The 24,960-nt window shown below is 39.0% G+C and overlaps 1 protein-coding gene and 1 long non-coding RNA gene across 6 annotated transcripts in view; one reads left to right on the top strand and one right to left on the bottom strand.

Annotated features, from left to right (window-relative positions):
* LOC133650604 (uncharacterized) overlaps window positions 1-24,960 on the bottom strand; it is a 71,835-nt gene that overhangs the window by 28,443 nt on the left and 18,432 nt on the right. The window contains exon 6 of one of the 2 annotated variants that reach the window (XR_009826257.1): window positions 20,192-20,360. The exons of the other annotated variant lie outside the window; for it this stretch is intronic. This is a non-coding gene — a long non-coding RNA (uncharacterized LOC133650604). Of the gene's footprint in view, window positions 1-20,191; window positions 20,361-24,960 lie in introns of those variants that run through there. 2 annotated transcript variants of the gene reach the window in all.
* On the top strand, window positions 1,542-24,475 carry zc3h12b (zinc finger CCCH-type containing 12B). Of its 4 annotated transcripts, none has more exons than XM_062048027.1 (8): window positions 1,542-1,686; window positions 5,953-6,050; window positions 6,120-6,727; window positions 20,303-20,442; window positions 20,625-20,859; window positions 20,933-21,001; window positions 21,178-21,284; window positions 21,368-24,475. In XM_062048027.1, the coding sequence occupies exons 3-8, from the start codon at window positions 6,129-6,131 to the stop codon at window positions 22,792-22,794; spliced, it is 2,577 nt and encodes an 858-aa protein (XP_061904011.1). In that variant the 5' UTR covers window positions 1,542-1,686; window positions 5,953-6,050; window positions 6,120-6,128; the 3' UTR covers window positions 22,795-24,475. The 4 variants fall into 4 exon arrangements, with proteins under 4 accessions (XP_061904011.1, XP_061904009.1, XP_061904013.1 ...); XM_062048028.1 differs by having other exon boundaries at window positions 1,671-1,784; XM_062048025.1 differs by having other exon boundaries at window positions 5,953-6,727.

Raw genomic sequence — 24,960 nt, 5'->3', positions numbered from 1 at the left:
CGATTGTGGAGCATCGCCACAGCAAAATTAAAGCCGCCCACCTTAAAAATAGTTGGGTTTTTTTTAAAACCAATTTAAGTAATATAATGTATTTTAGCCTCCAGGAGGTCACACAAAGCAGTGTTGATTTTGACAGCAGTTTTCTGTAAAAAAAAAAAAAGTTTACTTTTAGTCTAGTTTTAGTCAACAAAATTACATCACATTAATTTAGTCAGCATGTTTATTTAGACTATTTGCAAATCATTTAAGACAGTATTGTCCAAAGTGCAGCCCGGGGACCATTTGCGACCCTCAGCTAATTTGTTAATGGCCCGTGGCAAATTTTAAGAATACTGTTACAAAAAAAGACACAAAAAGTGTCTTTATTAAGTAAATAAAGAGTAAAATGTAAAATGTCACAAGAAAAAGTTGCAATGTTGACTAATAACAAAGCTGCCATGCAGGCTGTTTTTTACTTTAAAATGGTCATTGCTCAAAAAATAATAAAAACTTATAATCGAGGGGTTGATCTAAAAATATCTAAGCGTTGAAAGTAAAACATAATATACATTGATATATGAATTATTTTTCACACGTTCATGAATGGTGGCATTTTGGCTCCTCATGATCTTTAGTTTGATTGTTTTAAACTGTCATTGTTCAAAAAATAATGAAATAAAAGCATTGTTTTTAAATATTTATATCAGGGGTCAACGAATACACGTCCCGCGGAAAGTCCCAAGTTAAAATTTGTATTTTTTTAATTTTGTATTTAAAAAAAAAATCTGTCCTTTCTAATCCATTTTCTACCGCTTGTTACTCTCGGTGTCTCCTAGCTGCTCAAGCAAATCATATAATCAAAAATGCATTTTCCCATCGATAACGTGGCATCTGATTTACATTTTTAAAGCTCAAATTACTTCACATCAAATATTACCGGTACATTTATTAAAAAAAATTTGGCACAAATTTGCATATTTCGTGTTTATGCCATAAAAACAGGGTTTTCTTTAAAAAAAAAAAAAAAAAACTTTTATGTCAAAGGATGGGTCTGAAGTTGATCTGTGAATATTTAAGTGTTGAAAGCAAAAACAAACATTAATAATATGACTAATTTTGAACAATTTAATGACTTGGAGTGGGACCCTTAACATTCATCAATATTAAGTGGAGGAGCCCTATTGGTTTTGAAAATGAAAAATATCAAAATGGCCCCTACAAACTTAAATTTTTCAGTGTGCGGCCGGCCCTCAGTGGAAAAAGTTTGGACACCCCTGATTTAACTCAAAAGTGCATATGAGCTTATAGTCAGGAATGATGTAATCAGCTGTTTTTGCTACATAGGTCAATGCCAGTAAATATTTCAGGCAGAGATGAAGTATGACAATCAGAGTAAGATTGTTGTAGTGCTACAGTAGTGTTTGTGCACCACTCCCTTTAATAGTAATAATATTGCTGCAATTGTTTTAAAACGGTGGCTAGTGCGCATTCATTCAAATTACCAAAGTTGTTGTTTGTTATCTGCTCAACCCGTCAATACGTGTGTGTAGGGTTGAGAGGGACTGGAGATGTAAAGTAGTGTGCTGAGGGAGTCATCACGGAGCATCTTCTCTTGATCTGGCAACCTCCGGCAAACTGCGACAGCACAGCAGCGCCAATGGCAGCTGAACATCCGCACAGCACCGCGAGCAGGATGACAGCAACAAGGTGAGATGGCCACTGCCGGCTCGGCTACGTTTGCTCGGATTTACGTGAAGTGGGGCCGCGGTTGGACAGCGTTACTGTGTCGAAGCGGCTTCAGCACTGTAAGAATTCCATTTGTAACGCTTGTCAACTTTTATTTTAAGTTACGGGAAAACGTTAGCGCGCTGACCGGCTAAGGCTAACAAGCGTTATGTCAAAGTTAGCATCTGGAGCCACTACGTTTTAGATAATTTGTTAAGCAAATAGACTGCTGTGGTGTAGGGTTAAGTAAAAAAAAAAAAGTCATACCGTGAATTATCAGTCCCTCCTGCGAGCCGCTTTGGAGCCATTAGCTAAGTAAGCTAACATGTTGACTACTTGCTTAGCTAGCCTGTGCTAACTTCGGGGCCCATAATGAGGTACAACATAATCAACACAGACTTAATGTGCAATATTGTTTGTGCAAAATATATCAAAAGTATCATCTAGTTGTTTTGCCTCCGCGATCCAACCAAACTCACATAATGGTGACATGACACAACGTTGATGTTGACGTGCATGGAACAAGAACACGTTTGCAAATAAGTGCGGCATCAAAGTCCCCGGAATGTATGTGAACAATTCAAGACGGGACTGATTTGCGATGCATTTTCATACTAGCTTGTTAATTGCCGGTAAGTGTTATGCAGTGGCCGCTTTAACTTCAGAATTCTGTCCGCAACAATGTCCGACCGGTGTTGTTGCGACGTGATTAAAAGCTGCGGCGTGATGAACCATAGTCATGTATTTAGAGCCTTATGGTGCAACAAACAAGAACGTCAACTTGGATATGCATGTGCACTTGTGTTCAGGAATGATAGCATTTGACTTTGCATGGAATAGTTGGCCTCCGCATTCAATTAATCCTACTTTCACCGACCACAACATTAGGTTGAATTCGATTGCCAGTGTCACAGAAGTATTAATTTGACTATAGCAGTGGGGAATAACTACTACTAGAGTTTCTCAGAATAATGCAAAAGGTTGACAAAGTATTGGAAACACCTTAGTTTAAGACAGTGTTGTTTTAAAGCACTGCCAAGAAATCTATTATTAAAATGTTTTTAAATCTAAACTACCTTAGCAATAAATCACCATAATGCTTACTCTAGTTGATTATACGTAGCAATGTTAAAGATGTCCTCAAGTACCTCATGACTTGTTGCTATGAAACACAAGTACACATGCATAGTGCAGATGGCCTCCTGCAAGATAAATTATCGACTACCTCGTACATTTCATATAAGGATAATTAATGTCAAATGTTTTATGTGACCAGTTACGTGTGTCATACAAGTGGTATACAGTGTCTATTGTCCAGAACACATTTTCCTGAAAAAAGATTGAATAAATCGGACCTTAACACACCTTTCTTGTAATAGACAATCTCGGAATCTGTATAGACTTCACTCAACAAATTGTGCACATGGGGTTTATAAAACTCCATTTGTAAATCATATAATGTTGAATGATACTCTCTTTACCAGACCCAAACGATGACTGTCTGGATTTTAATGAGAATGTGATGCACTGCAATGCATTTATAACCTAATAATGTCAACCAGAAAAATATGAAATATTGATGCAATCTGCAAGGAAATTAAATAAAAATGTCCTTTATACATGCTCATATCTTTTCTGGTCTGGCTTTTTATGCACCGTTCCTAAACATGTACTGGCACTGTACTGAAAGCAGGCGTGGGCTGTCTTATTTAATATAGATTGTATTCCATTTCCACGGTCAGTAGAGACAAAGGTCTATGGTGTGAAGTCCATTTTTATAGAAGAGTTGCAGTGTGCTGGGTAGTGTTGCTGTAAGTGTTCTGAATTTACTGGCGGCCTGAAGAGAGATGATGAGCTGTGTTTGCTTTAGTCGTGACTTGTAAAAAGGAGTTTGCTGATGACAAGGCTCTGTTGCTAGGCAACACACATCATGGGCTGCGCCTCGTGAAGCTCGAAGCTGGCAGTATCGTATCTGCTCTCCATAAAGAAGTGTGTATTAGACTCACTAGTTTTTAAAATGATTTTTTCATGTGTAAAAAAACACATTTTTCATGGCATTGACCCTAGCGGTTTTGTCGCCAAAGAATGTTGACTGCAGATTGTCTTTCAGAAGGGCTGGTGGCACAGTGATGCACTGATCATCCCACACTGTCTCAGGTTTTATGCACTCATGGGCTCACCTCATGCGTGTCTGCCTTCAATGTTACTTTTGTGCTGCGAGGCGAGGGCTGTTCCGCAGTACATTAACAGACTGTGCGTCAGGACTGTTTTATTTGAGAACCAATAGACTGCTGCAGCAGGAAAGTCACAGATATTCGGTGGTCGCCAGCCACAAGCGGGGGAATCGTGACTCTGGTTGACATTTGATTTTGTTCGCACAGCGTTTGGTGAATTCAAAGTGCATTTATATAATGTTCACAGCACATTAGTTGGACCGTGGAAATGTGAAATGAAAGTTATTGTCATCATGGCACAATAATTGGTTGACATGTCTTGCAGACAGATCCGATGCAGATTGGTGTTGATGTTGTTGCTCCCTGAATATTCATTTTGTTATCATTTGGTTCATTGGTAACATTCTCGCTAAATAACAACAAGAGGAAACAGGCTAATTACTGCAGCTGCTATGCATGCATATCAAATTATTGCTACAAATAAGCATCGGCTCAATTGACTGACACGATTCTAATTATTAGGATAAGAGGCCACAAGCATTTAGAGGCCACACCCTAATTTTGACTGTAGAAATTTAAATGTCCAACATAATCTGTTATGGTACACTTGTCAACCATTTGATTTGTTCAGATTTAAAAATGTGCTTTCTCAAAGAAAATGTATTTGTTTAGGCACTTTTAAATACAAATACAAAAACATAACATAAAAATGTAAACTTTCTTAACAGTCATTTTAATCATCAATATCTTAAAACGAGGAATGTGAATAATAATTTACTCATTGATAGTTCGTTGATTGATTGAGTCACTATAATTTATTGTTTAATCACACCTTGAAGCAATTTATGTAATAGTGAGTGCACTACTCAGCTGTAACCAGTAGAAGCGGTGTTGACTGAGTCTGAACTAGTTTGCATCAGTAATGGGAAACTGAGCTACATCCGTGCTGTGGAAACATCGCTAATAACAATTGCTGATGACTTTAGGCGCTGGCCACTTGGGTGTTAGCTATTTATAGATATAAGTTAGTATTTACAATGCCCACTCATTCTCATGGCTACAGTGGTTAGGGTTGGGTATCAAAATGGATACCGGGACTAACATTCTTATTCTGGGAATTGTTTTTTAATATCGATTTCTGGTTTCAATGCCCCACCAGAAGAAAGAGCCGCTGAATATGCGCCAGAAAACGAAGAAATGGTTGCCACCAAGTATTTTTTTAATGGGACATTTCATCAATAAAAGAACTGTGGTTAGCGCCCCTATTTAAACCATGCACACTTGTATAATGACCCTGCCTATTTAGGAACCGCAATTTGAACCAAAACCAGAAGTGTTCAAATTCACACAATGCCTAACCCCAAAGGCTGGTATATACTCTTGTGTCACGTAGCTTGCGTCCCCTCTGATGGCGCCTTGAACTGAACCTGTTATTAGCAAAAGATTGGAAATAAAAGTTCAAAAGAGCGTTGTAATTTGTGTAACTTCTTCTAAGCTCAACAACAAAACAATCAGTAATAATTTTTTATAGCGCACCGAGATATAAAGTACACCATATCAGTTTGCATGCAAATGTTCAATCACTGTTGCTTTATCTCATACAATAATTTGTGCATTTCAAGCACATCTGCCCTCCCCTGCTCAGGGACCCTCCTTGGCAAAAGCTGATCAATCACAGCCCTGCGGTTGCCGCTGACGCGAAGCTAGGATTTTTGGGAGGTGCACGTCAGGGTCTGCAGAAGGGTACGCAGGGGTAAGGGCAAAATGGTGTCGCTTACGCAAGTTACGTGACGCGGGAATATATCCCAGGCTTAACGGTCGTCAACTCTACCAAATAACTTTTGATGTATTTGGATGTTGGGAATAAGCAGTAATGAATTATTAGTTGGTTACTGACTAAGGTACACTCTTTTGAAATGTTCTGAAGTTCTGCTTAAGTTTGACTAACACGTTTGTGGAAATCTTTTTGAGGCATATTTTGCCTCCAAATTTGGACGATTTCTGAACTGTTCCACATTTGGAGGTATTTGAATTCTGAGTTCTGACATTTCTTCTTGTGTTTACTGTCTTTCAGGTTTAAGTAGTTCACACAGGAGTGTGTGCAATCCCAAAGCTCTACCCAAGAAGTGTTAAAAGTCCAGCAATGAATGAGATTCCTTGGTTGCAGCCGAGGTGAGGGCTAAGCATGGTGCGTGAATCCGAAGCGTAGAGGCAAGCGTGACAGTATGTTCTGCGTCGCAGCAACTCAAAATGGAAAAGCACCCATGCAGGGAGGAGAACATTGACTCAAGCGGGGCCCAGCATGCCACCGACAAGCCTGAAGACAGCAGCAGCTCGGAAAGCGATTCTGAAGAGCAGCAGTGCCCAAAGGTTCAGGTGAACAACAGCAGCTGCAAGAAGTGGGAGCCCCTGGCTGTCACTAAGCCCCATCGTCAGCTGTGTCGCTCCCCTTGCCTCGATCAGCCCAGTTTTTCCCAGAGTAGCACAGTACAAGATGTCCGCGAGGATTACAATAGCGCAGGGCCAGCGATCAAGGTGGCCAGTGACAAGGAGTACCAGACAAAAATGGACTTTGCTTTAAAGCTGGGCTACTCGGGGGAGCAGGTGGAGACGGTGCTCCACAAACTCGGGGCCACTGCACTTATTAATGACATTCTTGCAGAGCTAGTAAGGCTAGGAAACAAAGTGGAACCTGAATGTCAACCTTGCAGCAGTGCAGTCACGTCACTATCATGTGCACCCTGTGTTAAAGAGACTGCTAGTCCTGAGGTGTCTGCGGAAGAAGATTCTGTGGAAATGTATGATAATCTCCGGCCTATTGTCATTGATGGCTCAAATGTGGCAATGAGGTAAGAAACAAGCAACGTGTGTGGGCGCGCTTGTGCGTGTAATGTATATGTACAGTGTGTGTGTGTGTATATATATATATGTATGTATGTATGTATGTATGTATGTATGTATGTATGTATGTATGTATGTATGTATGTATGTATTAGGGCTGCAACAACTAATCGATTAAAATCGATTATAAAAATAGTTGGCGATTAATTTAGTCATCGATTCGTTGGATCTATGCTATGCGCATGTGCTGAGGCTAAGTTTTTTTTTTTTTAAATAAAAAAACCTTTATTTATAAACTGCAACGTTTACAAACAGCTGAGAAACAATCAAAGTAAGTACAAAGAAAGTACAAAACAGCGCCAGGGGGGCGCTGAGGCTACGTCTCATGAGGTGGTAGTAAGCCAGCCAACGATGTGTCATGTGCAGCTCACGTGACGACGAGGAGATTTTTTTAAGGATGCGAAGCAGCAACTGTTGTGTATTAACTTTCAGAGTGTTAGGAACTTCTTGGAGAGTGCATTTTCTGTGTTTTGAGTCGCAACAGGCATTCATGAGTTCAGCTTTTTTGTGAGTAACGTTAACTTTATCCCTTTGTGTCTCCGGCACATTTGACTCCGTTTTGAGAGAGAGAATGCACGGTTACCAATTTCGAAATCCACGTAACGGACAGAAATATCTCAGGTTCGTTTCATAATGGATCAATGTAGCCGGGCCGATAAAGCTACATAAATATATTTATGACGCTTTAGTATAACTAAACGTAATGAAGGTGCTGGAATATTTCATTCTATTACTCAGAGGCAGCCTAATATTAATCCTTTATTATTCACAACAGAAACGTGTACAATATCTGATCAGTTCTGATCTGATGAGTTACATTTCTGTGTTATTATTGGTGTATGCTACATCCCCAATGTCCATTTATTTAATTTAGCTTTTTTTTAATGTGGCGTATTTGCCTTTTACGTCAGAAATTATTAATTAAATCAACTTAAAAATTATTGCTATTGTGCACTTTATAAAAAAAATTAAAAAAATTTGCAACATTTTACTTGTTTTATTTGGCAAGTTGAAAGAACATGGTGCCAGTATGCTGTTTTTTTTTCAATAAAATACTGGAAAGGATAGAAATGTAGTTTGTCTCTTTTATCCAATTATTAATCGATTAATCAAAGTAATAATCGACAGATTAATCGATTATCAAATTAGTTGTTAGTTGCAGCCCTAGTATGTATGTATATATGTGTATACTGTATGTATATACTTGTGTATATATGTGTATATGTATGTATATATGTATATGTATATACTGTATGTATATATGTATATGTATGTATGTGTGTGTGTGTATATATATATATATATATGTGTATGTATGTATATATATGTATATGTATATACTGTATGCATATGTACATATGTATATGAATGTGTGTGTGTGTATATATATGTATGTATTATGTATGTATGTATATGTATATATGTATGTGTATATATTGTATGTATGTATGTATGCATATATGAATATGTATATATGTATGTATGTATGTATAAACCCCGTTTCGATATGGGAAATTGTGTTAGATGTAAATATAAACGGAATACAATGATTTACAAATAATTTTCAACCCATATTCAGTTGAATATGCTACAAAGACAACATATTTGATGTTAAAACTGATAAACGTTTTTTTTTTTGCAAATAATCATTAACTTTAGAATTTGATGCCAGCAACACGTGACAAAAAAGTTGGGAAAGGTGGCAATAAATACTGATAAAGTTGAGGAATGCTCATCAAACACTTATTTGGAAAATCCCACAGGTGAACAGGCAAATTGGGAACAGGTGGGTGCCATGATTGGGTTTAAAAGTACATTCGATGAAATGCTCAGTCATTTACAAACAAGGATGGGGCGAGGGTCACCACTTTGTCAACAAATGCGTGAGCAAATTGTTGAACAGTTTAAGAAAAACCTTTCTCAACCAGCTATTGCAAGGAATTTAGGGATTTCACCATCTACGGTCCGTAATATCATCAAAGGGTTCAGAGAATCTGGAGAAATCACTGCACGTAAGAATCAGAATCAGAATCAGAATCGTTTTATTGCCATTGTTTGAGAACGGGTTCACAAATTAGGAATTTTTCTTGGTGCAAACGTGCGACATAAAACACATATAACACATATTTGGTATAAAAAGAGCTGTGACTGAGCTATCAGATAGACTTAGAAGGGATTCAAGGAATTCAAGGAGCTGCTGTTAGGAGTTATTGGTCATTTGCCTGATGGCCGCGGGGAAAAAACTGTTCAGGTGGCGGGAGGTGTGGGTCTGGATGGAGCGTAGTCTCCTGCCTGAGGGGAGAGGGGAGAATAGTGTGTGTCCAGGGTGAGAAGAGTCAGCTGTGATCCGACCCACACGCCTCCTGGTCCTGGAGGAGAACAAGTCCTGGAGGGATGGGAGCTTGCAGCCAATCACCTTCTCAGCAGCACGTACGATACGCTGCAGTCTATTCTTATCCTGGACTGTGGCGCCGGGGAACCACACTGTGATGGAGGAGGTCAGGATGGACTCTATGATGGCTGAGTAAAACTGCACCAGCATCTCTGTCGGCACCTTAAGTTTCCTCAGCTGCCGCAGGAAGTACATCCTCTGCTGGGCCTTCTTGATGAGGGAGCTGATGGTCAGCTCCCACTTGAGGTCCTGGGTGATGGTGGTGCCCAAGAAACGGAAGGAGTCCACAATGGGGACGGGGGTGGGAGAGTCAATCAGGGTGAGGGGGGATGGTGGGGCTGTGACTTTCCTGAAGTCCATGATCATCTCCACTGTTTTCTGGGCCTTCAGCTCCAGGTTGTTGAGGCTGCACCAGGACGTCAGCCGGTCCACCTCTCTCCTGTAGGCGGACTCATCGCCATTCGAGATGAGCCCGATGAGGGTGGTGTCATCCGCAAACTTGAGCAGTTTTACGGATTGGTGACTGGAGGTGCAGCAGTTTGTATACAGGGAGAAGAGCCAGGGGGAGAGTACACAGCCCTGAGGAGTACCAGTGTTTGTGGTTCGACTGTCCGAGACAATCTTCCCAAGCCGTACGTGCTGTCTTCGGTCTGTCAGGAAGTCATTAATCCAACTGCAGAGGGAGTCGGGCACGCTGAGCTGGTAGAGCTTGTCTCGTAGCAGTCCAGGGAGGATGGTGTTGAAGGCAGAGCTGAAGTCCAAAAACAGGATCCTAGCGTAGATCCAACCTACCGATCTCAAGGCGGACACTCTAGGTTGGAGTTCAAATCCCAGCCGAGTCATACCAAAGACTATAAAAATGGGACCCGTTTCCCTCCCTGCTTGGCACTCAGCATCAAGGGTTGGAGTTGGGGGTTAAATCACCAAAATGATTCCCGGGCGCGGCGCCGCTGATGCCCATTGCTCCCCAAGGGGATGGGTCAAATGTAGAGGACAAATTTCACCACATCTAGTGTGTGTGTGACAATCATTGGTACTTTAATCTTTAATATATATATATGTGTATATATATATATATATATATATATATATATATATATATATATATATATATATATATATATATATATATATATACATATATATATATATACACATATATATATTAGGGCTGTGAATCTTTGGGTGTCCCACGATTCGATTCAATATCGATTCTTGGGGTCACGATTCGATTTAAAATCGAATTTTTATTTCCAATTCAACACGATTCTTGATTCAAAATCGATTTTTTTTCAATTCAACACGATTCTCGATTCAAAAACTATTTTTTCCCGATTCAAAATGATTCTCTGTTCATTCAATACGTAGGATTTTAGCAGGATCTACCCCAGTCTGCTGACATGCAAGCAGAGTAGTAGATTTTTGTAAAAAGCTTTTATAATTGTAAAGGACAATGTTTTATCAACTGATTGCAATAATGTAAATTTGTTTTAACTATTAAATGAACCAAAAATATGACTTATTTTATCTTTGTGAAAATATTGGACACAGTGTGTTGTCAAGCTTATGAGATGCGATGCAAGTGTAAGCCACTGACACTATTGTTTTTTGTTTTTTTTTATAAATGTCTCATGATAATGTTAGTTTTTTTTAAATCCATTTAAAAAAAAAAAAATCGATTTTTTAAAAATGAGAATCAATTCTGAATCGCACAACGTGAGAATCGCGATTCGAATTTGAATCGATTTTTTCCCACACCCCTAATATATATATATATATATATATATATATATATATATATATATATATATATATATATATATATATATATATATATATATATATATACTACCGTTCAAAAGTTTGGGGTCACATTGAAATGTCCTTATTTTTGAAGGAAAAGCACTGTACTTTTCAATGAAGATAACTTTAAACTAGTCTTAACTTTAAAGAAATACACTATATACATTGCTAATGTGGTAAATGACTATTCTAGCTGCAAATGTCTGGTTTTTGGTGCAATATCTACATAGGTGTATAGAGGCCCAGTTCCAGCAACTAACACTCCAGTGTTCTAATGGTACAATGTGTTTGCTCATTGGCTCAGAAGGCTAATTGATGTTTAGAAAACCCTTGTGCAATCATGTTCACACATCTGAAAACAGTTTAGCTCGTTACAGAAGCTACAAAACTGACCTTCCTTTGAGCAGATTGAGTTTCTGGAGCATCACATTTGTGGGGTCAATTAAACGCTCAAAATGGCCAGAAAAATAAAACTTTCATCTGAAACTCGACAGTCTATTCTTCTTAGAAATGAAGGCTATTCCACAAAATTGTTTGGGTGACCCCAAACTTTTGAACGGTAGTATATATATATATATATATATATATATATATATATATATATATATATATATATATATATGTATATATGTATATATTCATATTTATGCATATATACCCATAGATATACACATATACATACTGTATGTATATGTATATATATATATATATATATATATATATATACAGTATGTAGTATGTGTATATATATATATATGGGTATATATGCATAAATATATATATATATATGTGTATATATATGTGTATGTATGTATGTATATATATATATATATATATATATATATATATATATATATATATGTGTATATATATGTGTATGTGTGTGTGTGTGTGTGTGTGTGTGTGTGTGTGTGTGTGTGTGTGTGTGTGTGTGTGTGTGTGTGTGTGTGTATCTATGTACAAAACCAGTGAAGTTTGCACGTTGTGTAAATAAAAACAGAATGCAATGATTTGCAAATCCTTTTCAACTTATATTTAATTGAATACACTTCAATCAATCAATCAATCAATCAATGTTTATTTATATAGCCCTAAATCACAAGTGTCTCAAAGGGCTGTACAAGCCACAACGACATCCTCGGTACAGAGCCCACATACGGGCAAGGAAAACTCACCCCAGTGGGACGTCAATGTGAATGACTATGAGAAACCTTGGAGAGGACCGCATATGTGGGTAACCCAATGACAATATATTTAATGTTGGAACGCTTAAAAAAATTATCATTGACTTACAATTTAATAGCAGCAACACATTACAAAAAAGTTGGCACAGGGGCATTTTTACCACTGTGTTACATGGCCTTTCCTTTTAACAACACTCAGTAAACGTTTGGGAACTGAGGAGACCAATTTTTGAAGCTTTTCAGGGGGAATTCTTGCCCATTCTTGCTTGATGTACAGCTTAAGTTGTTCAACGGTACGGGTTCTCCGTTGTGGTATTTTACGTTTCATAATGCGCCACACGTTTTCAATGAGAGACAGGTCTGGACTACAGGCAGGCCAGTCTAGTACCCGCACTCATTTACTATGAAGCCACACTGTTGTAACACGTGCAGAATGTGGCTTGGCATTGTCTTGCTGAAATAAGCAGGGGCGTCCATGAAAAAGACGTTGCTTGGATCCACTGTGGACTGGACTTTCACAATATTATGTCAGACCCACTCGACATCCATTGCTTTCGGTCTCCCCTAGAGGGGAGGGGGGGGTTACCCACATATGCGGTCCTCTCCAAGGTTTCTCATAGTCATTCACATCGACGTCCCACTGGGGTGAGTTTTTTCTTGTTCGTATGTGGGCTCTGTACCGAGGATGTAGTTGTGGCTTGTGCAGCCCTTTGAGACACTTGTGATTTAGGGCTATATAAATAAACATTGATTGATTGATTGATGGATGGCAACATGTTGCTTCAAAACCTGTATGTACCTTTCAGCATTAATGGTGCCTTCACTGATGTTACCCATGCCTTGGGCACTAATACACCCCCATACCATCACAGATGCTGATTTTTGATCTTTGCGCCTATAACAGTCTGAATTGTTCTTTTCTTCTTTGGTCCAGAGGACACGACGTCCACAGTTTCCAAAACAATTTGAAATGTGGACTCGTCAGACCACAGAACACTTCTCCACTTTGTAATTCCTCCATCTTAGATGAGCTCGAGCCCAGTGAAGCCGGCAGCGTTTCTGGGTGTTGTTGATAAAATGGCTTTGGCTTTGCATAGTAGAGTTGTAACTTGCACCTACAGATGTAGCGACAAACTGTAGTTACTGACAGCGGTTTTCTGAAGTGTTCCTGAGCCCACGTGGTGATATCCTTTAAGATTAAGATTAAAGATTAAAGTACCAATGATTGTCACACACACTAGATGTGGTGAAATTTGTCCTCTGCATTTGACCCATCCCCTTGGGGAGCAGTGGGCAGCAGCGGCGCCGCGCCCGGGAATCATTTTGGTGATTTAACCCCCAACTCCAACCCTTGATGCTGAGTGCCAAGCAGGGAGGTAATGGGTCCCATTTTTATAGTCTTTGGTATGACTCGGCTGGGATTTGAACTCCAACCTACCGATCTCAGGGCGGACACTCTAACCACTAAGCCACTTTACACACTGATGTCGCTTTTTGATGCAGTACCGCCCGAGGGATCGAAGGTCACGGGCATTCAATGTTGGTTTTCAGCCTTGCCACTTATGTGCAGTGATTTCTCCTGAATCTCTGAACCTTTTGGTGATATTAAGGACCGTAAATGGTGAAATCCCTAAATTCCTTGCAATAGCTTGTTGAGAAATGTTGTTCTTAAACTGTTCGACAATTTGCTCACGCATTTGTTCACAAAGTGGTGAACCTCGCACCATCCTTGTTTGTGAATAACTGAGCATTTCATTGAAGCTGCTTTTATACCCAATCATGGCACCCAGCTAGGGGTGTAACGGTACGTGTATTTGTATTGAACCGTTTCAGTACGGGGGTTCCGGTTCAGTTCGGAGGTGTACCGAACGAGTTTCCACACGGACATATTAAGTAGAGTAACGCATGTTGTGTAAACAATGCACACCGAGGCACAACACACGGCATGCTAGCAGCTAACGGGCTACGATAGACTGACCATACGTCCTCTTTTCACTTGACATGTCCTCTTTTGCGGAGCTGTCAGGGCGGAGTTTCTTAAATGCCTCAAATGTCCGGCATTTTGAGTTAGGGTTGCGTGTATTTTCAATGTACTTTCAGGGTTAAGAAGGGGTTAAAAACAAAACAAATTGTGCGCGCAGCAGCATTCGTGAGGGAGGGGCAGAGACAGAGAGAGTGAGAGAGTTATGATAAACGTGCATGCGTCACCAGGCTCTGCTTTTTATCCATAGATTTATCAGATTTAATTTTTTATTATCTATAGCAGGGGTGTCAAAAGTGTGCCCCGGAGGCCATTTGCGGCCCACAGCTAATGGTTTAAAGCCCACGGCACATTCTAAAAATACTATTAAAATAAACAAAAACATAACAAAAGTTAAGTAAAAAAAGCTTAAAGGTTAAATGTAATTTAGAAAAAGTTGCAATGTTGACTAATAAAACAAAGCTGTTTTTTTTTCTTTCAAACTGTCATTGCTCAAAACATAATATTGAATCAAAATCAATGTTGTTATGAATTATTGACCTATCCAAGGTTCCGATTACTTAACATCAAATATTCCACTAAGAAAAATATTTTTGGTGGAAGATTTTGCAAATTTGGTAAATAAATAACCCAAATATTTATATTTTGTTGTTTTCTTACTGTACCGAAAATGAACCGAACCGTGACCTCTAAACCGAGGTATGTACCGAACCGAACTTTTTGTGTACCGTTACACCCCTACACCCACCTGTTCCCAATTAGCCTGTTCACCTGTGTGATGTTCCAAATAAGTGTTTGATGAGCATTCCTTAACTTTCTCAGTCTTTTTTGCCACTAGTATCAGCTTTTTTGAAACATGTTGCAGCATCAAATTCCAAATGAGCTAATTTTTGAAAAAATAGCAAAGTTTACCAGTTCGAACGTTAAGTATCTTGTCTTTGCAGTGTATTCCATTTAATATAGGTTGAAAAGGATTTGCAAATCATTGAATTCTGTTTTTATTTATGATTTATACAACATACCAATTTCACTGGTTTTGGGTTTTGTATATGTATGTATATGTGTATATATTAGGGATGTCACGGTATGAACATTTTTCATCAAGGTTATTGTGACCAAAATTATCACGGTTATCATTACTATCGCTGTAATTATAAATATGCTCAAAATTTTCAAAAACTACTTATACTGAAATCCTTTAACCAAGTTTTATTTAAAAAAAAAAAAAACACATTCAAAATGTATTCAGTGTTTCCCACACATTCATTTATTTGTGGCGGCCCGCCACGAAAGAATTACGTCCGCCACAAATAAAATAAAAAATAAAAAAAACAAAAAAAAGACAACAGTTTTTTATATATATATATATATATATATATATATATATATATATATATATATATATATATATATATATATATATATATATATATATATATATATATATATATATATATATATTTTTTTTTTGGTCCTGTCCAGCTTCTCAGGCAAATCATATAGTTGATGTAGATGCCCATATAGGCTGTTCAGATTTACTTTACAAAAGAGAAGTGTAAGATACTTCTCTTGTTGCCTTATTTGTATTTGACCACTACTGTTTTCTGTTTATTTGTTACTGACTGTGGCAGGACACCTCTGCCTCTGTTTCACTTTATGTTGCTGGTAAATAATATGGTTGTAGTAGTAGACTAAAGTTAAATTATTTAGTATGCACTAATTAAAGGGGCAGAGCTTTAAGAGACATTTTAGCTTTTATATTTTATAAGATATATTTTTTGTAAGAACCACAATTAATAAATATATTTCAGTGAATAACTTATTGTTCAAATCTGTATATAAATATGTACATAAAGTGTTGTAATTATATTGTAAAATGGATGGATGGATGGACGTTTAAAACAAAACTATTATTAATTAGTAAGTATACATTTTTTTAGCCTTTTTAGAGAAAATCATATCATTGTAGTAAATTATGCAAATTACTTGATGTCATGGTGACCACGCCCCTACCACCACAGGTATCTTGGCAGTTTATGGTAAACACTGGTATATATGTACTTCAAGTAGAAAATGTAAAAAAGTAATATGGCAGAAGCAAAATACGATAGTGTTTGCCCCAGAAAATGTGTTAGTTAAGGTGGTGTCTCTCCGGTGGACAGACCGGGGAAGGGGGTGGTTGGGTGTAAGGATCGGTGTAACTTGGCCTGTTGCCATCACGTCTCCACCTCGTCGCTGCCACCACAGCCTGGGGGGCAATAGACTACAGACTGCGGTGAAGTAGGCCGGCTTTGTCGCGTGAAAAAGCCTACAATGTTTGGTTGTGTTTTCCGCTCCATTTGCTGAATGGCGATATACGATATATATCTCAATATTTTTTCCGTAAAGTAAAAACAAAACAGTCCTAGTTACCTGAGATACTAAGTACTGTATTTTTCGGATTATAAGTCGCAATTTTTTTCATAGTTTGGCCGTGGGTGCGACATATACTCCGGAGCGATTTATGTGTGAAATTATTAACACATTACTGTAAAATATCAAATAATATTATTTATCTAATTCACGGAAGAGACGAAGCAAAAGTCCGCAATCGTCACACACACGTCAGCAATCGTCACACACGTCAACCAGTAAGAATTCGGCGGGGGAGGGTCTTGGCAGAAGTGCATTGTGGGTCATAGGATGCTAACTGCTATACGCTATATGCTACTGCCGTAGCTATTAAAATGGAGTATTTCAACATTGGCGGTAACTTATAAAAACTGGGAAGGGCTAAACAAAAATGGCACCGAAAAGGAAATCATACACTGCAGATTACAAGCTGGACGTAGTGAAATATGCAGCAGAAAACGGCGATCGAGCAGCAGAAAGAAAGGACGCTAGCGCCGCATACCAGGAGCGACAAAGAGGAAGAAGATTTCATCGAATTTAGTGATCAGGAGTGACAGATTGTTTGGTAAACGTATAGCGTGTTCTATATGTTATAGTTATTTGAATGACTCTTACCATAATATGTTACGTTAACATACCAGGCACGTTCTCAGTTGGTTATTTATGCGTCATATAACATGCACTTATTCAGCGTGTTGTTCACTATTCTTTATTTATTTTAAATTGCCTTTCTAATGTCTATTCTTGGTGTTGGATTTTATCAAATAAATTTGCCCCAAAAATGTGACTTATACTGTTGTTCACTATTCTTTATTTATTTTAAATTGCCTTTCTAATGTCTATTCTTGGTGTTGGATTTTATCAAATAAATTTGCCCCAAAAATGTGACTTATACTCGAGTGCGACGAGTATTTATTATGCATTTTCGGCCGGTGCGATGTATACTCCGGAGCGACTTATAATCCGAAAAATACGGTATGTCATTATTATGACTTAGTAAGTCAATATTTTGACTTGGTAATTTACTAACTCAAAATAATGACTTACTAAGTCAAAATAATGACATACTAAGTCAAATTAATGACTTACTGTAAGTAAGCGCTTGCAATAAGCGTTTGAAAAAAATAGTTAAAAGTGGGGCCTAAGGCTGAAACGACGCGTCGACGTAGTCGACGTCATCGGTTACGTAAATACGTCGACGCCGTTTTTGTGCGTCGACGCGTCGCATATTTACGTCACGCTACCGTCATGGCGAAGCGCAAAGCAGACGATCAAAGCAGACGATGCGAGCGGTGCGAGCGAGGGGGAAAAATCACGCCAAAAGTCGTCAAAAGTGTGGAAGTATTTCAATACACAGCCTAATAATGTTGTTGTATGCACACTGTGTCGAGCAGAAATGGCCTATCATAGCAGCACAACGGCTATGAACGAACATTTGAAAAGAAAACCATCAACTAGTCAATCGTCCGTGTGAGCATACGTTGTCATCATTACACAAAAACATGAATGTGTCACTTGTATCTGCTAGGGGTGTAACGGTACGTGTTTTGTATTGAACCGCTTCGGTACGGGGCTTTCGGTTCGGTCCGGGGGTGTACCGAACGAGTTTCTAAGCTAAAGCTAACTTTAGCTGCTAAAGTCTTAACAAGCTGTTTTGCTCTTTCTGCCTCTGTCTCAGCACGCAGCATTGTCCCACCCACACAAATGTTTACACTGTTGTTACAGAATATTTTGTTTTACACTTTTTTGTATTGGATGTTTATCTTTATTTTTGCACATTTTAAAGCAAAATAAGCAATACTTACTTTTGAAATGCTTGTACTATTGCAGAATATTAAGATTTGCACTGGATGTTGACTTTTATATTTGCACATTAAAAAGCAAATAAGCTACTTTTAATTTTGTTAAAGGTTAAAAGTTTTAAATGTTTACATTGTTACAGAATATTTAGTCATGTTGTTGTCAATGTTGACTGAGTGGCCATACTTCTTTTTTTTTGTAAATAAAAGCCATGCCTTTTGAAAAAACTGGCCTACATTTATTTTTTCATCTTCATTTTGAATAAAAAAATAATCGGTAAAAGGAAAAATAATCTATAGATTAATCGAAAAAAACAAACAAACAAATCTATAGATTAACCGATTAATCGAAAAAAATAATCGATAGATTAATCGATAGAAAAATAATCGTTAGCTGCAGCCTTAGTGGGGCCACATGCTGACATGCTCAACTCATCATGCTTAATTTATTACAGCATTTGGGAAGCCTGTAGTTGATTTTTATTATGTAACTGTTATATTTTTATCAACATGTGATAGCAGGGACCCTGCCATTCAAAACTAGGCTGCTACATTACTAATGATTAATGTAACTATAGCTGAAAAAATAGTACAATAGCAATAGGAGAGACTTCATCCCTGAACACCATGGAGTTCATGTAGGCTTTATGATGCAGTTACATTATTATATCAACTATCAGAGACAGCTTCAGGAAACTCTTCATTTAACATTATGTCGTTTTTTGCTGCTTCAACACAGCTCAATCAACACAGAAAAAGGTAAAGTGAAATAACTTAGTTAACTGTAGGTCAATAATGTTTGTCTTTCTCTCCAGACAGACAGGGCTTTGCTGTCCGTAACACACACGCACGCACGTACACACACCGCAAAATGAGCTAATGTTACACTAAAAGCTAATTAGCCTTCACCTCAAGCACTGCGAGCGAGCTGAGCTGCCGCTTATGTTTCTAGAACGTCAACTGGCTCATAGTGATGTTACTAGTAGAGGACTGGGAGGTGTTTATTATAATTGGGGAGAGTCCGCTGCCTTATGCTTACCTGCTAAACACCTTTCTGCTCACCCCACCGCAGGAGCACTGACTCCATGCGCTCCGAATACGCACTGCTGATTGGCTGTTACATGCGCTCTGAATACGCACTGCTGATTGGCTGTTACATGCGCTCTGAATACGCACTGCTGATTGGCTGTTACCGCTCTGCGTGTAACCAATCAGATGGTTCTGTAGGTGGGACCATGTTGGGTGCTGCAGTGACGTACTGACAAAGGCAGAGGCAGAACTAAGCGGAGCAGCTTGTTAAGATTTTAGTTTAGGCGGTGGCTTGTTGTTGTTAAGGCGGCCGCCAGGTTAAGAACCACTGCACTAGTTGCACTTTCAAAATGGAACTGCAACATCAAATATTTTTCTCCTCCAACAGCATTGCGCTCTTACACTCACACCGAGACTCCACGGAAGTAGAAGCAAGTGAAATGAAGTGAAACGGAGCGATCGGCTCTGTTTACTCGGAGGGAACATTTTCAAAACAAAGTTTGTGTAGTCGCTGCCATGTTTTCTCGAGCCAGGCGACTCTAGTGCGTATGCGCAGGTGCTGCGACGCTTCAGTTTTCAGGAAGCAAGCAGTGTTGCCTAAAATGCATTAATAAATGAAATTTAAACGGTATTACTAACCGTTTGGAATTTTATCACGGTTTGTCATCATACTTACGTTACATCCCTAGTGTGTATATATACGTGTGTGCGCGAATGCGCCCATGGGCATATATGTATATATGTGTGTATATACTGCATATTGTGTATTTATGTAAAAGTATGTGTGTGTATACATATATTTGTGTGTGCATTTATGTGTGTGTGTATGTATGTATGTATGTAAGTATATATACTGTATATACATACATGCATATACACTTGTGTATGTATGTATTTATATATTCTGTTTAGTAGGTTTAAGTGGATCTTATTTTGTTTTTCAGCCATGGAAACAAAGAGGTTTTCTCTTGCCGGGGTATCCAACTTGCTGTTGAATGGTTCCTAGAAAAGGGGCACAAAGACATCACTGTGTTTGTCCCAGCCTGGAGAAAGGAGCAGTCGAGACCTGATGCCCCTATTACAGGTAGTAAAGCACTTTGTTCAACACTTACCGGCAGTGTTTGTATTACTTAATTATAGAGCAGTAAAGATGAATCAATGTTAAACCGACTACTGAAAAGTACTCCAAATCACTGTTTGGATGCCTTCACAGTCAACTAAATAAGTCAATGGTAGATAAATATCATGACTTGTTTTCCTTTACAGATCAAGAAATTTTACGCAAGCTAGAAAAAGAGAAGATCCTGGTTTTTACCCCATCTCGAAGGGTCCAAGGCAGAAGAGTGGTCTGCTATGATGATCGCTTCATAGTGAAGCTGGCTTATGATTCTGATGGAATTATCGTGTCAAATGACAATTACAGAGACTTGCAGAATGAAAAACCAGAGTGGAAGAAGTTCATCGAGGAACGACTCCTTATGTATTCATTCGTCAATGACAAGTAAGAAGCTAAAGTGCTTTATTTGGACTCTTTAGTATTTTGCCAATACTAAATCATATGAATTTGGTGGCAGGAACTACCAGAAAACCTCTCAGTACAAACCCATACAGTTGAGCTACACAACAAATTACAGACTCAAAAGGTACCATTAAATAAAGATAAATCACATCTCTCTGGTTTGATGAAACGGAAGACTGCAGCTTTCACAAGTGTTTATCCTCATAAAAATAGGGAAACTAGTTTAGAAGTGTACAATCCTGGCACGGTTGGTGTAAATAAAATCACATTTAATTATAAAACATTGTTTTTATTTTTTAGATTCATGCCACCTGATGATCCACTGGGAAGACATGGTCCAAGCTTAGAAAACTTCCTTCGCAAGCGTCCTGTTGTTCCAGAGCATAAAAAACAACCTTGCCCATATGGTGAGTTTATTATAAGTTGTTCTAAAATATTTTGTGTTGCAATTGTTGTATGTTGTTAACTTAATCTTTTCTTCTTTAACAAGGCAAAAAGTGCACATATGGACACAAGTGTAAATACTATCATCCGGAGCGTGTCAATCAGCCACTACGATCAGTCGCCGATGAACTGCGGGCTTTTGCTAAACTGTCTGCTGTGAAGACAATGAGCGAGGGGGCCTTAGTTAAATGCGGCACTGGTCCGGCAGTTGTGAGCAGAGACAACACATCCGAAGTCAAACGTGTGGCGCCCAAACGGCAGTCCGACCCAAGTATCCGCTCAGTGGCCTGCGAGCTTTCAGAAACACTGTCCGTTGTCAGGAAGTCTGAAACAAATTCAGTGCCTTCCCTTGTGACTGCTCTAAGCGTGCCCACCATGCAGCCTGTTAAGAGCCATGCAGCTGGGGCTTTGAACACGCGATCCGCCAGCAGCCCAGTGCCAGGTTCTTTGCAGTTCTCACACAGTTCACTGGAGCACATGTCTAGTGTACAGTACCCGCCTATTTTGGTAACTAACAGCCATGGCGCTTCTGTTACATACAACGAGCAGTTCCCAAAATATGACTCTGTCAGTGACCATGGCTATTATTCACTGCATAGCGATTTTTCAAACATGAGCATGAGCAGTATGCACAACGTTGACAGTTTCTGTAGCATAGAGCACGAGCACAGTGTGTGCCAGAGAACTCGCAGCCACTGTCCTGAGTCCTGCCTCAGCCACTCCAACAGCGACTCGTTCTCCTCATATGGTGACCTGTATCCGAGCTCTGTGGACGGTAGCCTGGAGGAGAGCCTGAAGGGGCAGCAACAGCCCCCTGCCCCAGGGAGAATGCACACTTTCTCCCATGGGTTTCGGCACGAAGCGTTGTCTAGGGTTCAGAGTTATGTACCGGAGGAGCCCAAGCAGGGTCTACGTAAGCAGCTTGGAGCACACCTAGCACCACACATCCAGCATGTTGCAGTGGGGGCCAGGTCAAGCTGCCCTGGAGACTACCCCCTCACTCAGAATGTCCTCCCGCCGTTCTCCTCACAGGCGACGCGATCCCTCGGCATGACTCGCATGGACAGCATATCCGATTCCAGGCTGTACGATAGCAACCCAATGAGACAGAGGCGACCGCCACTGTGTCGAGAGCAGCATGCGAGCTGGGACCCTTTGCCTTGTGGAAACGAGTCTTACGGATATCACTCTTACCCACTGAGCAACAACTTGATGCCGTGTTGCGAGCGGGTGATGGTCCGCAGCATGCCTGACAAAATGGAGCAAATCTGGAACTCGCCGTGGGAGCCCCTACCTGCAGCTGAACACCAAGAACGGTATGTCATCCCAGACCACCAGTATCAAACATATCGGAACCTTTGTAACATCTTCCCTGCATATGTGGTCCATTCAGTAATGGAGAAAAACCCTCATTTGACAGACCCCCAGCAACTTGCAGCCGTCATTGTTACAAATCTGAGGTCTTGTCACTAAGGAACCTTTCTTTAAAAATTATTCAAATTGAAGGCGATTAAGGAAATAGAGTATTTTGATTGCAAAAACAGGCACTTGATAAATGTTGACAAAAGTGCAACATTTGCCCTCAGGAGTTTTTTGTTTTTTTTAATTAAATCAGCTGCAAATTCTGACAGTCTTACATTAGTAAGATGATATCAGTAAAAAACTTTTTTTTTAGTAGAATTATAGGATGGCTACATTTTTATAAGAAGTGTGGTGCACTTATGGATTGTGTCATAGCACATCCATTATACTTGAGCAGGAGCTATATCTCCATTCAACTTATTGATTTTGAGTTGTAAGGTAAAATGTCAAATATACAGAAATTCCCTGCAATGTGGTCTGGAATGTTTTGGTTCAGCTAACTAGTTGACTATCAGAATATACCCTATCACAAACTAAACCACAGCATCTTTAAATCAAGAATGTCAGTTGTTTAAGTAAGCACAAAGGTCCCATTCAGGTCATGTGGATGTGCTATGAAAGACATCTTAAATATGTCTGAAACTATCAATTAACTTTCTTCAGCTTTGCCTCTGCTGTAAATTACTTGTGACTTTTTTTGTGCATTTCTTTCTAAGACAAGGGGGAGGTACACGCATACCTCCAAGCATGTACTATGACATTTAATGGCCTTATATCTGAGTGACCTCACACTTTAGTCGTCGTCTCGGCGGGTTTCAATGAACGTACTTTACGTTGAAGCCTCCTACTTTTTAAATGTAAAACACTAGCTCAGTATCTAAAGATATCTATTTTCTCAGTCTCACTTACAAAGCTACTATTTTGGTAGACGTTGACTGTGCACAAAGCAAGCCAAAAAAGAGATTTGTCTTGTATACAGGTGCACATGTTAATCTATGTACATAAAAGCCATTATGTCAGTCATTTATAAGCTGCTAAATAATGCCAAAAAAGGTCATTATTCTGACGTCACATTACATTTAGCTTCATGTGATTGGACTTGTTAATCATTTTCCATTTCCAATGGTTTAGTGTATATTTGGTTGTACTGAATATTTTTAAGTAAAAATAGTATTATATAATATATACATTAGTAGCTCCTCTGAACTCCTTCAAGTTGTCAGTGGTCTAACCTTTTTGTATCAAAGACCACTTTTACATGCACTTAAATGGACTGATTTTAACTTTTGTCAACACCTGGCAGGGGGATGGCTTTTATTTCTTGTGAGTTTGGGCGTGAAGACTTAAGTATTTCCAAACCCACTCAGTGCAAATACATAAAAGGCTGCAAAGCAGCTTCTTAATGCATGTACAATAAATTAGATGAACATGTGGCACTGAAATAGCGGTAAATCTGAATGAATGAATTCAGAGCATCAAGAGTAAATAGTTACCTGTGCATGGAATCTGGGACACCATTTCACTAATGTAATGTGTCTAAATGCAAAGGCAACAATGTTTACCATCACAGTTTGCACACAGATATCTATAATTCCAGTATTTCTGCTAGGCCTGCTACGTTGTTAAAACATGTTCCACATAGACTGAGTTTCAATAATTGTAAAAGAAACAAAAAAACAATTTAAGTACAAACCCCGTTTTCATATGAGTTGGGAAATTGTGTTAGATGTAATTATAAACGAAATACAATGATTTGCAAATCCTTTTCAACCCATATTCAATTGAATGCACTACAAAGACAAGATATTTGATGTTCAAACTCATAAACTTTTTTTTTTTTTTTTTGAAAATAATTAACTTAGAATTTCATGGATGCAACACGTGCCAAAGTAGTTGGGAAATGGCATGTTCACCACTGTGTTACATGGCCTTTCCTTTTAACAACACTCAGTAAACGTTTGGGAACTGAGGAGACACATTTTTGAAGCTTCTCAGGTGGAATTCTTTCCCATTCTTGCTTGATGTACAGCTTAAGTTGTTCAACAGTCCGGGGGTCTCTGTTGTGGTATTTTAGGCTTCATAATGCGCCACACATTTTCAATGGGAGACAGGTCTGGACTATAGGCAGGCCAGTCTAGTACCCGCACTCTTTTACTATGAAGCCACGTTGATGTAACACGTGGCTTGGCATTGTCTGCTGAAATAAGCAGGGGCGTCCATGCTAACGTTGCTTGGATGGCAACATATGTTGCTCCAAAACCTGTATGTACCTTTCAG

The sequence above is a fragment of the Entelurus aequoreus genome, linkage group LG05 (genome assembly GCF_033978785.1).
Source record: "Entelurus aequoreus isolate RoL-2023_Sb linkage group LG05, RoL_Eaeq_v1.1, whole genome shotgun sequence".
NCBI classification, from domain to species: Eukaryota; Metazoa; Chordata; class Actinopteri; order Syngnathiformes; family Syngnathidae; genus Entelurus; species Entelurus aequoreus.
The sequence above is the reverse complement of the archived record's forward strand: the minus strand, read 5'-3'. Positions and strand labels throughout refer to the sequence as shown.

Bases quoted from the DNA above. Each gene is read 5' to 3' on its own strand.
- zc3h12b (XM_062048027.1), top strand. From the start codon at position 6,129: ATGGAAAAGCACCCATGCAGGGAGGAGAACATTGACTCAAGCGGGGCC. The intron at 6,728-20,302 runs GTAAGAAACAAG...TTTGTTTTTCAG, and splicing joins GGCTCAAATGTGGCAATGAG to CCATGGAAACAAAGAGGTTT. The intron at 21,285-21,367 runs GTGAGTTTATTA...TTCTTTAACAAG, and splicing joins AAAACAACCTTGCCCATATG to GCAAAAAGTGCACATATGGA.